General features: G+C 43.1%; 1 protein-coding gene across 6 annotated transcripts in view; it reads left to right on the top strand.

Moving 5' to 3' along the window:
- Positions 1–4,789: 4,789 nt before the first annotated feature.
- The window catches only part of Fermt2 (FERM domain containing kindlin 2), a 70,003-nt gene continuing 60,362 nt past the window's right edge, over positions 4,790–14,430 (top strand). For 5 of the 6 annotated variants that reach the window (XM_076931184.1, XM_034497637.2, XM_034497638.2 and 2 more), the window contains exons 1-2: positions 4,792–4,925; positions 5,263–5,428. In XM_076931184.1, coding sequence (XP_076787299.1) covers positions 5,272–5,428 — 157 coding nt within the window. In that variant the 5' untranslated portion in view covers positions 4,792–4,925; positions 5,263–5,271. Of the gene's footprint in view, positions 4,926–5,262; positions 5,429–14,430 lie in introns of all 6 variants that reach the window. The other variant, XM_034497640.2, reaches the window with a different exon arrangement.

The following is a 14,430-nucleotide window of genomic DNA, read 5'->3' on the forward strand; positions in this document are numbered from 1 at the left end:
TGTGATTATTGTGGTAGGTATGAAGTATTAACTCCTTGTAGCTCTGCTTTGCATTTCCCTGATGGCTGGTGACACTAAGCATCTTCTTAGATATTTATGGCCATTCATATATCTCCTGTTTGTTAGTATCCCTTGCTCATTAAAAACTATTTATCTATTTCCAGGGGTTGGGGCACATGCCTTTAAACCCAGTACTCAGGAAACAGAGGCTGGTAGATCTCTGTGAGTTCAAGGCCAACCTGGTCTACATAGAGAGCTCCAAGCCAGCGAAGCCAACAAAAATGAGACCCTGTCTAAAAACCAAAATAATAAAAAACAAAATAATAATGATAATAATAATAATCTATTTCATGTTATTGTAACAGGTTTCTGTATATTCTAGATAAAATTCCTTAACAGAAATTATTTATAAATATTTGTATAGACTTTATTCCCTACATTAAAATGTTATTTTATGGGCCTGCATCTGTATCTGTTCACCATGTGTGCCTGGTGGCCACGGAGGTATTGGATTCCCCAGAACCAGAGTTGCAGATGGTTGTGAGCTGCGTGTAGGTGCTGGTAATTGAACCTATGTCGGAGTGCATGCTGGGTAAGTGTTCTGCCATTGACTTACGCCAACCTGTCCCTTACATCGTGATAAAACCCAATTCATCTAATTTCCTTTGTGACTTACGCTTTTATGTCTTACTCAACAAGCTGCTGCCTTATCCAACATTTTGCAGGGCTAGTGCTGGGTTCCCTCTAAGAATGTTATAGTTTCATGTCACAATTTTAGAACTTAAATTTCAAGTGTACAGTCCATTTCAGTTTAGTTCACATTTGTATAGTGTGAGGCACTGGTCTATCTTCATTCTTGGCTGCCTCTTTCTGATGTCTTAAATATAAGCCTGCTGCCTTAAGAGATTGTGATATGCTCCACATCTGCCTGGGTATTTCAGTGCCCAATACTGCTAACCATACAATAACAACCATGCTGTTATAAGTGTATGTGAACCTTGGATATTTTTGTCAAAGTTCATGACCTATTCTGATGCTCAAACACTCAAACTCTTCCTTCCTTCCTTCCTCCTTTCTATCTTTCTTTCTTTCTTTCTTGGTTTTTCATGACAGAGTTTCTCTGTGTAGCCCTGGCTTGCTGGAACTCACTCTGTAGACCAGGCTGGCCTCAAACTCAGAGACCTGCCTGCCATGATTATCTTTAAAAAATAAAAACAACAACAAAACCCCCTGAAAATACATTTTTTTTTTTTTTGCTCCATAGCTTCCCGGTCTTTTATGTTCCCCTCACCCTCTCCCCACCCTCTCTTTCACCTCACAGGGCCTAGACGCTTATAACAAAACGGTAGCTGTGTAACCTTCTTCCTATCCTACCTTCCTTGATTTCTGTCTCCTTGGTAGCTTTTCATCCCTGGCAATCTGCTTACCCGGTATTCGATAGAAATAATTCATTATATTTCATCTTGCTGGCTTCATTTAAAATTCAAGCCCCAACTTACATATTCATGCTTGAAACCTCTCTCCTTTAAACCCCATGATTGTGGTTTGTATTAATCTTTTAAAATAACCTTTAAAGCACATCATAAGTAGGTCCAGAGAAAGAGCTGAAGTCAACCTGAGGATTACCAAGCCCGGGGCTGGATCTGGTGACAGATCTGTGAGGTATCATTTGGTCTAAATCTAAGCCCAGTGCTTGGTACCTTATTTGGATATTGCTGCTTTCAAAGCCCGAGCTGTTCTTCCAAACACTGGACTTCTCGGCTCCTTTTCGGCATGATGTAAGTCCCACAAGTATTGAGTTGTCTTAGAGGTTCTAGCGCGGGGTGGGGGTGGGGGGTTTCAGATAAGAGCCTACATTTGAATACATTAGAAAACATTAGGTAGAAGCAAATATTTAAGAAATGCACTTGAAGATCTCACTTGATGGACTAGAAGGAGGGAAATATCCTGGTTTCAAAGGTTTGAGTTTTGGCTTCCCTTCAATCTTCAAAGCAGCAACAGCTTGAAATACTCAAAGCCAAGGTCTGAAAGAACAGGCTGCACCCACCCTAATTATTCTCCCAAAGGTATTTAACGAAGGGTCTCTGTCTCCTGGAGCTCAATTCCACTCAAACATACTACTGGCTTTTTAAGGCAACATAACGTCTCTTCAAAACTATAATTTAAGTAGGGCAGTTGTTTGCAATATTAACCCCACCACCACCACCACCAATAATTGCAGGGAACATTTACTGAAGTAGATTGAAGAAACATGGCTGCCCGAGTGGCAGACGCTAGAGTGGATGGCTGTTCAGAAAGTAGCTCACTTGGGAATAGCTAGAACGTGAAAGCTGAGGCTTAAGAGGTTATGAACCACCACACTTGGCTTCAGCACGTTTGTCTGAGGAAAAGGAATATTCAGAAAGGATATTTTTGGTGTTAAGGCATGTTACAGAAATTCTGGGCTTACTGGAACGCACGCTCGGGTCACTAGGAATAATTCTGGGCCTCATTCCTCATTTCATTTCAGTTAAGTACCCCACCCTCCTAAGCCTCAAACACATACACATCTTTTTCTTGTTTTGAGCCACTTGTAATGTCTGCTACCTCTTAGCTTATGCATCCTTTTACTTTGACTGACGAAGATCTTTTGGAGATAAGGTAAGGAAACCAAACAGATGCAGTGAGGAACAGACATGCGTAAAATTTTCACGAAGGGATTTCTCTAATAAAGATATTTCTCCATGGGATAGATCCCTTTTTCTTTGATACTTGTTTTTAATTGGTACCAATATGTTTCCATCTTTTGCACCAACCTATCTGTAAATGTGTAGATAACATAAATGTATAGTTAACTTTGGAGATGGTAACACACACACATACCACCCATAAGGAAAAACAAATAAAAATCCTGCCCATGAATCTGGTAGCTGCTGTGGCCAGTCTGTCCATCGCATAGAGAGGAATTGTAGCAGTTCTTAGTGGTACCAGAAAAGTAGAGGATGTGGCAGGTTTTGAGTTGGTTAGGAAAAGAAAGACTAAAACCAACTATCAAAAGAAAACCTCTTAGAACCACAACACCCAGTACTTAACATTTGGGGAATTTCCTTCTAGTCTCTCTCTCTCTCTCTCTCTCTCTCTCTCTCTCTCTCTCTCTCTCTCTCTCTCTTTTTAAATCTGAATATTTTAAAATGGGTGAGTTCTTGATTTTTACAGAGGCACATACATTTTTCTACAGATTTTTGTTTGGTTGCTTTTTGAGATACAGTCTCTCTAATAGCCCAGGCTGTCGTGGAGTGGAACTCATTATGTAGGCCAGGTTGGCCTTGAACGCCAAAAAAGTCTGCCTATCTCTGCTTCCCAAGTGCTAGGGTTTAAAGGCATGTGCCACTGTGCCTGGTTTGTACAGATTTTTTTTTTAACCCAAGCAACGAATTCTCTACATTATTGAAAATATTCTCCTATATTTTTTCCAAGAACATAATTTCATCAACACTGTTTCCACCCTGAACAACACTGCTTCTAAGTAAACCGCTCACAATGTCTGTCTACCAAGTATAAGTAACTGGAGAGGAGCATCAGTTTCTCCATGATGACTACCTAGTGTTAGTAGAGTGGTTTCTCTCTCTCTCTCTCTTTTTTTCCACTCCCAAACCTCTGGCATTTGACTAAGTTTTCCTGCTTTCACTCCATTAAGGGTGTCCACCCTTTTCTGGAGGCTGTGCTTTTTCTTTTGTTGTTGTATTGATGAACAAAGGGTTATTTGCGCCGTAGATTCCCCCTTTGAAGTGTCTAGGGCTGTTCATGAAGTCCAGACACTTCTTTGAACCCAAGATCCATTACAGTGTCTTATCTGACTCTTCCTGACTTAAATAATTTTGAGTCATGGATTGCTTGAAGAGTCAATCCCTGGCTCGCTGATTCTAAACAGTTCCCTTCAACAGAGTGTAATAGTTAATGGGAACGTGGAAGTGGGTCGTCGGGGACCGTTCTCCATCACTAGTCAGTCTTTAACAGTTCAACCCCAGTTCAAAGCCACTTAAATGTCTTCGAAGTATGTCGGAGGGTAAGGAAGAGAATGAGCGTGCATCCAAAACACCGAGTACTCTAAATTGCGGAGGAAAAGTCCCAAGTACGCGCAGTTGGCGAGGGTGGAGAATCGGCCTCGGGTAAACCACTGCCGGGGGGTGGGGGTCCCCCTTTCCAGCAAGAGCGCATGGGCCACGCTCTTGCGTCTGGCAGGCACCTGGGTCCGAGGGTTTAGTAATGTTCGCCAACTCTCGGGGGTCCAGCAGGAGCTGCGGATTTGGTGCGGGAACCCTGCTTGCTAGGCAACTTTTTTGGCTCATCGCCCTTCTGTCCTTTCTCCTGCTTTTGTGGGATGTTCAAGGCAGGCATCGAAAAGTTTCTGCATCCCGACTTCTCTGCCTAGCTCCCCAGCGCGGTGCCTACGCGCCCGGGTTCCCTGCACACGTCCCGGGACCTGGGAACTTCCCGAGACGGCTTCTCACGCACGAAGCCCGGACCCCGCAGCAGGCGCCGCCTCGGCCCCGCGCGCCCCCGCCCCCTCCCCAGCTCCGCAGCCGAGAGCCCGGATGTTGGATTCCATCCCTAAGCCTGGTCCTTCATTTCCATAAAAGGGCAGCGCTCCGCAGGGCCGAGATTGCAGCCGCCGCCTCCCCCCGCGGCGCTCCCCGAGGCGCGCGCCGCCCGGGCCCCACCAGAGCGCGCGCCGCCCCCGCGGGAGCGCGGCCCGAGGAGAGCCAGAGAGGAGGGGGCGGAGGCGGCGCTGCGGGGCGGGGGCCGGGGCGGGGAGAGGGGGTGGGGCGGGGGCCGCGGCGCCGGGACTCCATTAGCCACGGCGGGAGGCTTCGCTTCCCTCAGAGCAGCGACGCGGGCGCCGCCGGCCTCGCCTGTTGCCGCAGGAGCCGGGAGAGAGGAGCACGGTGAGGGGCGCAGCGGGAGAACGGAGCGCGGGGAGGACGTTGCGGGAGGAGCGGGGCGCAGGTCGGCGCGGCGCGGTCACCCCGGCGGGGTAGGGAGGCGCGGGGCGGGCCGGGCGCAGCGGCGGCAGGTGAAGGCGCCCGAGTCCGCTAGGCGGGTGCGGCGGGCGGAGGCCGCGGTCTGGGTGCTGAGTCGCCCGCGCTCGCGCCCTCGGGTGTGCGCGCATAGCCGCGGCTCCTCTGCCTTCTCCCTCGCAGCGGCCGGCGCCGCGGACTCGGTGGGGTTTGTCTTCCTTTGGGGGAGTGACGCTGACGAGAGCCATTTCCTCCGCGCTCGCAGGAAGGAGCCATGGCTCTGGACGGGATAAGGATGCCAGATGGCTGCTACGCGGACGGGACGTGGGAACTGAGCGTCCATGTCACGGACCTGAACCGTGATGTCACCCTGAGAGTGACCGGGGAGGTGCACATCGGAGGGGTGATGCTGAAGTTGGTGGAAAAACTCGGTGAGTAGCACCCCTGATGCCTCCAATGAAGACTTCCCAGAATGAGAGGAGGGGGTGGGGAGGGAAGACGGCGCAGGGGGGAGGGGTGGAATTGGGAGATCCAAGCACCCGGCGTGTGCAGTGCTTAAAATGCGAAATTTGTTAATACTAGGGCGCACAGACTCGCTCCCCTCTGCGTCCTGTTTGTTATCTTGATTTTTACATAAGGTAGCCTACCGAATACTTAACTGCGGATTCCCTGGACGACTTGTTGAAAGCAACGAGGAGAGTATGTAGGTGAAAGTTGTGAATGTGGTTTTACGGGTCTGTGGGTGTTACCGCCTCTTACCCTCATTGAACCTGGATGTTGATGACGGTGTTTACTGGGGAGAGCGTACAATCAGCCCGGCCTGGAGAATGTGCCCTGGCGTCGGTCGGTATGAAGTTTGTAGCTGTACTACGTGATGGAGTGCCCTGAAACGTTCCAGTCGTCCGCACTTGCGAGGGGTGGGGCAGTGCTTGGCAAACTTGGTATCTGTATTCTGAGTTGGAAATAAGCTATTTCGAGCATTGAGAAGGCGATGAAAGAACTTCGGTTTTGTTTTATGGGTTTGTTTGTTTGTTACTTAGCAGACACTAAACTGAGTTGAAGTTGACAGTATTTATTTGAGTACACTTAGATACTGGATTGATTCTGACTCGATTGTGAGTAAGAGCTATCACAAGGGATATTCTAGAATACTGCGCTACGCATTTTGTGATAAGGCAAACCATTTTCACCTGGCGAAATGACCTGACTAGATAAGTTGGGTGCTTTTATCAGGAGAGCGTTATCGGAGGAGCAGCTTTCTGGACTGTAAAGTGGTAGCTGCTGTGTATAGTGAAGTTTTGTGTACTGGTGTTTTGTGCGGGGATGTCTTTTGTGGCAGGGTTAGTTGGTTTAAATCAGCATTCATGTTTCAGGCCATCCTGGAAAAGTAAGGAAAATTCGTTTCTCAGGAAATGTATTTATCAAGGGGGAGGGGGAACTGCATATTTACCTCATAAACTTAAATGAAATAGCAGTCTGATACAATTTGGGAATTAGACTGAATTCATTTATTAGGTGAATCTGCTTTATGCCCCTGCAGGGAATTTAATTATTGGAGCCGAAAAGAGGAGCTCATTGCAGGGGGCCCTTCTTAGTACTGTCTCTATTGTTTGACTCCAGAGACAGCCCAAGAAAGAGCCCCTAAGGGGCCCTTTAAGAATTCAGTTTTGCTGGTTTAACCAAGTAACTGTCAGTTTACCAGTTTTTTATTTGATTCAAGTAAATCAATCACTGTTGGCAAAATATTTACCAACCTTTTTTTGTCCAGTTCACTTGAGGATGAAAACTATCCAATATAGTTCCTGTTTGACAAGGAAACACTCATTTGTATCAGATTGCCATATGTGCCATAAGTGGACCTTACTAATACAATGTAGTTTTTAATCATTGAGTTAATTTTTGGTTTTGTTATCTCAGGCAAGAGTCTCACTATGTAGCTCTGGCTGGCTTTGAACTTGCTGTGTAGATCAGACTCACAGAGATCTGACTGTTGTGCCTCTGAGTTGTGGGATTAAAGCCATGCCCGGCTCTATATTGCAATTTTTTTAAGTAATGCAATAAAAGATCTGTCAAAGGTGCCTTAGACAAGTTGGAATTCTCAAAAAACAGGCTTTAATGAATAAATAATGATTTCTGCTATATTTACATCACTTTGATTGACTGTGTTATGAAATCACGATTATAAATAGAATTGTTGCAGATGAGCTGTTTGTAGACAGGATTGAAGTTATTTCTGAGTAACTTAGTAATGCTGATGCTAATTACATGGAACAAGAGGGCAGGAGTGGCTTTGCAAAGTGTGGGAATTTTGTACTTGTCTTCAGTTGCACCAAGTCTCATGAGTTTTAAGTTCCAAACAGAGGAGGCATTTTCAGCAAACTTTTGATAAGTACACAGAGTGGGGTACCATTTAAAATGTCCACAAATCAGAGCAGTCAAATTAGAAAGGAGTTTTGTAGTTTTTCAGGATTGTCTTAACGTTGGAATGGGCCACCTTCTGAAGCCCTGTGTGTTATCAGCAAAGGAATTAAAGGGCCAACTTGATGACATTTTTCAACAGTGGCTGACAAGATCAAAGCAGCCTTTAGAGTCTAAATAAGAGGTAGAGGTCTTTTTAGGGATGAGATGGTAGGGTGTCTGGTGTCTTCAGATTGTTTAGCAGTAATGGGCATGAAGCAGAAGCAGGCTTTGTGGCCATGGCACAGTTAGTAACACTATACTGCAGGCAGCCTTAACTTGTATGCTCAGGCTTCCACTGGCTATATGACAAGAGGTTCAGCCTCATTGGAGGGTCTATGATTAGCAAAAGGCTTTATGATCCAAAGCTATGGTTCCCTACAACATTCACAGCACCCTGTGATTCCCTAGAGTTAATAGATCCCAGGTTGACCCTCCCTTTCATGCATTGAGTGTGGAAGCTCTGGAAAGAGGGTACATTTGCTGTCATTGGGTCCTCAAAGATGCAGGTGAGCAGAAAAGAACATTGTGTACACTAGGTTTTATTGTACAGCTCCAGTGTTCCTCTTAGAGCCGACCAAGTTGAAAGCGTTAATGATGCTTTCTTGGTGTGTGTCAGTGGTATCTTTGTATTTTGTTTCAGCCTTTTATAAAGAACATTTGCATTTCAGGGAATATTATTAAAACCTGATGCTCAGATTTATTACTTTAATTCCAACATCTGAAAAGTCTCTTACATCTTTAGTGTGGAGCACATTACATTTTTCATTCTGCTTTAGACATTTAAAAGAAAACAAGAAGTATAAGCTGTGGATGGGCTTATACTTATACAGGGACTTACAGCCTGATGAAATATACGTAGGATCGGCCTGTGTAGGCTGACGGTAGACAGTCTCGTTACGGTACATCTCCATGTATGTGAAGAATGGTTTTCTCATCCTTTAAAAGCCATATGGAACACTTCAAACAGGGGCTTTAAATTTACTGCAATCTTTTTTATTAAAAGAAAGATGTTAATGGCCAGCTGAGGTGGCTCATACCTTTAATCCCAGCACTCAGGAGGCAGAGACAGATGGATCTCTGAGTTTGAGGCCAGCCTGGTCTACAAAGCCAGGACAGCCAAAGCTACAGAGAGACACCCTGTCTCAACAAAACAAAAACAAGTAAGTAAAAAAATAAAAATTTAAATGTGCATAGTTAAAATTTTTTTCTTGTCTAAATGGTACTGTTATATAAGGACCATTTCATACAAATGTACTTCATGTGTGGAGCATATGTTTGTTTGGAAGCAGCATCTCCTGTGCCTTCAGCTGTCCTGGGACTCAGTCTGTAGCCCAGGGTGGCCTTGAAAGTGCCAGGATCCACTGATACACTGCCATGTCTGATGTATATAGTTTCTTGTTTTGTTTTGATTTTGATGTTTTCTTGTTTGTTTGTTTAAGAAAAAATTAAACTCATATCAAGGATTATAAAGATAATATGAAAGGATACAATTTAAAACAATTATATCTAAAAATAAATTTTAAAAATGGCTTAATAGCTGGGACTCCTCTAGAGATCACTGGAAAGCAATTACAGAGTGTAAGACCTGTGAGAGTCAGCGTTCCATCAGCATTGAGAACTCTGGGGACCAAAGGGATGCTTAATCAATGTTACCTTTGGTTTTTCCTTTTTCCCCTGGGTACTCTGAGCTAACCTTTGCTTGAGCTTTTGTTCACTAAGTAGTAGAGTCACTTTTAGATGATTTCTTACAATTCAATTGTTGTGCCTCTAGAAATACTTGTTTTCAGTGATGAGTAAGAGGTTTATGATATTGTAGAGCTCAATGACTGGAAGTCTCAGCAGCCAGCTCTGTGGGCTGAGATGGAGGAACACACTTACATAACTGATTTCTTCTAGCTCTGAGTCTGAAATTCAATCACATCTGATAATACAGACCCAAAGGGAAAGTTGTGGGATTCAGTAACAAAAAAGAAGAAATGAATGGAGCTGACTTAAAAATCTGAAAATTGCCCTGCCTGGTAATGCACACCCATCACTTAAAAGGCAGAGGCAAGTGGGTCTCTGAGTTTGAAACCTGCCTGGTCCATACAGTGAGTTCCAGGTTGGCCAAAGGTACAGAATGAGACCTGGTCTCAAAAAGGGGGTGGGATGGGAGTGAGGATCCGGTTAAGTTTTAAAGTTAGCATGTAACTAAGATACTAAAGTTATTCACAGATTACTCAATGTGATTTTTAAGTGTGCATTTATTGCACCTCCCCAAAGTACAAATAACAAGTTTGAACTCCAGGAACTCTAAAAGCAAGTTTTTAGTTGAGTGCCAGATGAAGGTGTTGGTACACATTAGGGGCTTTATTACTTAAAACACTAAGTTGAGAGGTTGACAGCATGCATACGGGGAGAGAAACCACATAACTGGACAGCTCTCTTTCCATCTTCATGAATATGGCTTTCTGTGGGAGAAAGACTTATGTTGTAGAATGGTATCCATGCTGGGAAAATCCTGTTTCCCCCTTTGAAGTCTTACAAGTGAATTTGTGGAAATTAAATGTCTGGATAATGGGTCATTGACTACAGCTGAAGTGTGTTATAAGGCAGGTGTTTAAATCTTGGGGTTGAAGAACAGCTGGCCAGTCACTAAAGTGAATTGAGTCCTAGTTAAATCTGATAGCAAGTTTTGTAAGTGTTTCTCTACCATGACTGATCCATAGGAATTCAGTATAGACTTTTATCTGTTTCTTAGAAAACTTAGAAGTTCTTTGAGCAAGAGAGATGGTTCATGGTAGGAAAAGGCACCTACTAGGTACCAAGCCTGAAAAACCACAACCAGAATTCAGTTTGTGTGACTCCAATGGGTAGTTGGTTTAAGGAGAGAACTCTTCCAAGTTGTCCTTTGACCTTCACACATGTACTGTGGTGTGCACACCCCCAAAACAAGATGTTTAATTAGTGTGTGTGTGTGAAATTTTAAGTTCCTTAAGAATTGAGGACAATATAAATTTTACTACGCTTTTGATAAATCCCAGTAAGTATGAGCTATTTTGGAGGTATATTATGTGGTATTTGTTCCCTCTTTAAAAAGGAGGGTTGGGGACAGGGTGTCACTGGGTAGACCATGCTGGCCTGGTCTACTTAGGGAAGTCTTCCTGTCTCTGCCTTCCTGAGTGCTGGGATTAAAGGGGTGTCTTTGCAGTCTATATTTCCCTCTGCCATGTTTTATGTCCCAATTTTCTACTAAAATTTTTTTTTTAAAAAGTCTGTTAGATTCCAACTAGAACTAACTTATTTATAGGGCAAAGACTACCTTTCTTGTATTCCGTTGTTTACAGAAGATGCTGTTAGAGTGCCTTTGTGTCATCTGAAAGAAAATACTCTGAAGTTTTAACTTTAATCTCAAGTCATCTTTAAAACTTCAAACTGAATGGGGTGGTCTAGTGAGAGCCGTTCATTTGTCCTGAGATCTCACTGCTGGAGAGCACAGCTCTTAGGGCTGGTTGAGCGAGTTGTTGCCATCCTAACTTTAATACTCAAACAAAGACTGTCTAAAATTGAAGGCTTCTCTCTTAGGCAATTGGAATACATTTTTATCACATTCAGGAAATTTAATATTGATTTAACACTGTCGTCTTCTATAAATACATATTCAAATACATTCAGATTTTACAGTTACCTCAGTGTTGATGGCAGCCAAACTGGCCTCTTACTTCTTTAATAGATAAAATATCAAAGTGCAGAGTTCAAAGAGAATATGTAACTAAGATACATGTAAAATAAATGTCTTTCCAGACTTCATAGCTACACTGTAAAACAGTCCTTGGTAAGACATCTCTTTGCCTTTCAAAGCAAAGTTATCAATGTGGTACTCAATATTTTTATAGGTTCTCTTTCATACCTTTAAATTTAATTTGACTCTTAGATTACTTGGACTGTTGAGAACGTTTTTATTTTAATATTCTTTTTGTGATGGGGTGTCCTGGAATTCCTTTACTTACATGATCCTCTTGCCCTGACTTCCCAAGTATAGAAATTATAGATGTTCACCCTGCACCCACCCAGCTATATTAAGAACATTCTTAGACATGATTGGCTGTAGATCATTCCTAATGTCAGCTGTCTTCATATTGCTTTAGGTACTATGGCTACTCCTCCAATCAGTAAGAAATAGATTGTGTTGTCTGTCTGCCAGCAGATCTATTTCAGCCTCTGACCCTGCTTCTTCCTGGTTTGTGTAATCCTTGAATAACCAATCCAACTGTCCAAGTGGGTCTTGACTTAAACAGAGGTCATCATGTGTGCCTGTAATACTGTAATCAAGGTCAGAGTTAGCTACATAGTGAATTTGAGGCCAGTTTGGGTTTCATGAGACCCTGTCTCAAAAAAGTATATAGGGCCTTAGCTTAGCAGGTAAAGACCTGTTGCCAAGCCTGACATCTAATTCTAATCCCAGGGACTTAGATGATAGGAGAGAACTGACTTTTACAAGCTGTCCTCTGACCTCCACACATGCACACATGCATGCAGCCAGCACACACATACTCTGAGAGCACACATGTGCACATGCTCAAGAATAGGTGTAATAAATCGAAAAGACAATTATCATAGGTTTTGTTGAGACTTGAGTTATGTACACATTGAGGTGCTTTATGTAAACTATTAGTGCTGTTCAAGTATAGTGACTATACTTTGTCAGCATTGGAGATGTCTGGATATATACTGGCAGAGGAAGAAGGTGTCTAAGTACAATGGAGAATACTGTTTCCTATTTGTGAGTGCAGAATTGTACGCCTCAAAAGGTGTTTAGCTTGGATTACCATGTGTTCCCACCCTCTAGACAACAATAAAAAACATAGCTATCATTCTGGCTCTTCCCTTCACTTTGAAACATATACCTGCCTCTGTAATATAACAAAGATCCACTGTTTTTCTGAGATTTCTGAAATGCAGTTGACCAATAAGTAGATGATGGTATTTCAGAGATTTGAAAAATTTATAGCCAGTGGTAAATTAATTCTCTACTTCAATCTTTTATAGTAAAGGAGTGAAGTAAGATTATTTCTTGGCACATGAAAATATGATCCTAGTTAGAAACTCATGAAAATACTTTGAGAAAAAAAAAGCTAATGTATTTGGATTTCTTGTTTATTTTTGATAATAATACTCAAAACCATGGCCTCACAGATGCTAATTGAGCAAGAACTCTGCCCCTGAACCAGACCCTCAGTTAGGAGTAAAGGATACTTATTTAATGAATTTATCCAAATAAGAGTAGTGATGCCTGGTATTAAGTAAATATTATGCAAGGTGTTTTTAAAAATAACTCTTTATTATCTTTTTAAAAGATTTGTTTTATTTTATGCATATGAGTGTTTTATGTACATATGTACACCACGTGTGTACCTTGGATCTCCTAGAACTGGAGTCAGGGACAGTTGTGAGCTACCATGTGGAAATTAAACCCTGCTCCTCTGAACGAGCAGCCGCTGCCAGCTCACAAGCTTCACCCTTTTATTCTAAGATGTGACTTTTGCACTTGGATTTGTGATTACAAATTTCTACCTATTGTAATTCATTTTTGAAATACTTACAGTTTATTATCAAAATAATTATTAGCTGGGTGTGGTGGCCCATGCTTTAATCCCAGCACTCAGAAGGCTGAGGCAAATGTATCTGTGAGTTAGAGGCTAGTCTGTTCCACAAAGCAAGTTCCAGACAGCCGGGGATACAGAGAGAAACCCTACGTCATCCTAGGCCCCACAAAATAATGACTGTATTAGTCTGTAATCACTGCATACTCCAGCATCTTCCCGTACTACTACTGTTTTGTTTGTCTTAGGTAGTGTCTCATTCAGCAGAGACTGGCCTAGAACTCTTGTGTAGCTGAGGATGACCTTGGACATTTGATCTTCTTTCCTCCATCTCCCATATGTGGGATTACAGACGTGCATCGCCGTGCCCAGGTTATGTAGTGTTGGCGACCAAACTGGGGGCTTCTGCATGTGAAGCAGTCACTGTACCAACCAAGTTCTCTTTCCAGCTCTACTGTTTTTCTTGATATGTGCAAGTATTTTCAGGTATAATTTACATAAAGCAAAAATAGTTGTTGAATGTAATGCTTTGGAGTTTGATAGATTTACAGTCATGTTAAGCTACCATAATCAAGAAATAGAAGTGGATCCCAAGTGTCTTTGCATCCCTTCCTAGTCAGCTTAGCTCCCCAGCTTGAGGCCCTTAAACCATCGCTGGTTTGCCTTTTCTGGGAGCCTTCTAAGGGAGTATACTGATACATGTGTTTGAATGTGTTTTCTTGATACAGTTTGGCTCTTTGGTCAGTAGAGTGTGTCCATAGTTCTTATGGTAGAAATGGTAGTCTGTGGAATGGAGGTATACTCTGGTGGGTTTTGTGGGGATAACAGGGTTTCTTGAGTAGCCCTGGTTGTCCTGGAGCTCTGTAGACAAGGCTGTCCTCGAACTCGAGGCCCACCTGCCTCTGCCTCCTGAGTGGGATTGAAGGTGTGTGCCACCACCACCCAGCTTGGATATGTACTATAATTGTATCAGTCATGGAAGACATTTGAGTTGTTTCCAGTTTTTGGAGACTGTGAGTGATGTTGCTATAAAAGCATGTGGATGTAATTTCCCATTTCTTTTTGATAACTACTGAAGGTGACTGGGCCTAAAACATAAGCCTAAAGTTATAAGAAACGGCCAAGTCTGTCCGGAGTCATTTTGCCTTCCATTCAAAGTTGTATAGGAGTCTTGGTTAGTCCCTCTGCCTCTGCACTCAGTACTGTCAAGGGTGTTTGTTTTCATGTTATCTGTTCTGGTGACTAAGTAGTTTTGCTTTGGGGCAGTGTGTCTGGAATGACAACAACATTGGTGTGTTTTTCAAGAGCTTACTTGCTGCTGTGTATATATGTGACTGAAGCTGACTGGCATTCCTGGCCCAGAGAGCTTCCTGACCCCACCTCCTGGGGCT

Source organism: Arvicanthis niloticus, chromosome 3 (genome assembly GCF_011762505.2).
Source record: "Arvicanthis niloticus isolate mArvNil1 chromosome 3, mArvNil1.pat.X, whole genome shotgun sequence".
Classification (NCBI taxonomy): Eukaryota; Metazoa; Chordata; class Mammalia; order Rodentia; family Muridae; genus Arvicanthis; species Arvicanthis niloticus.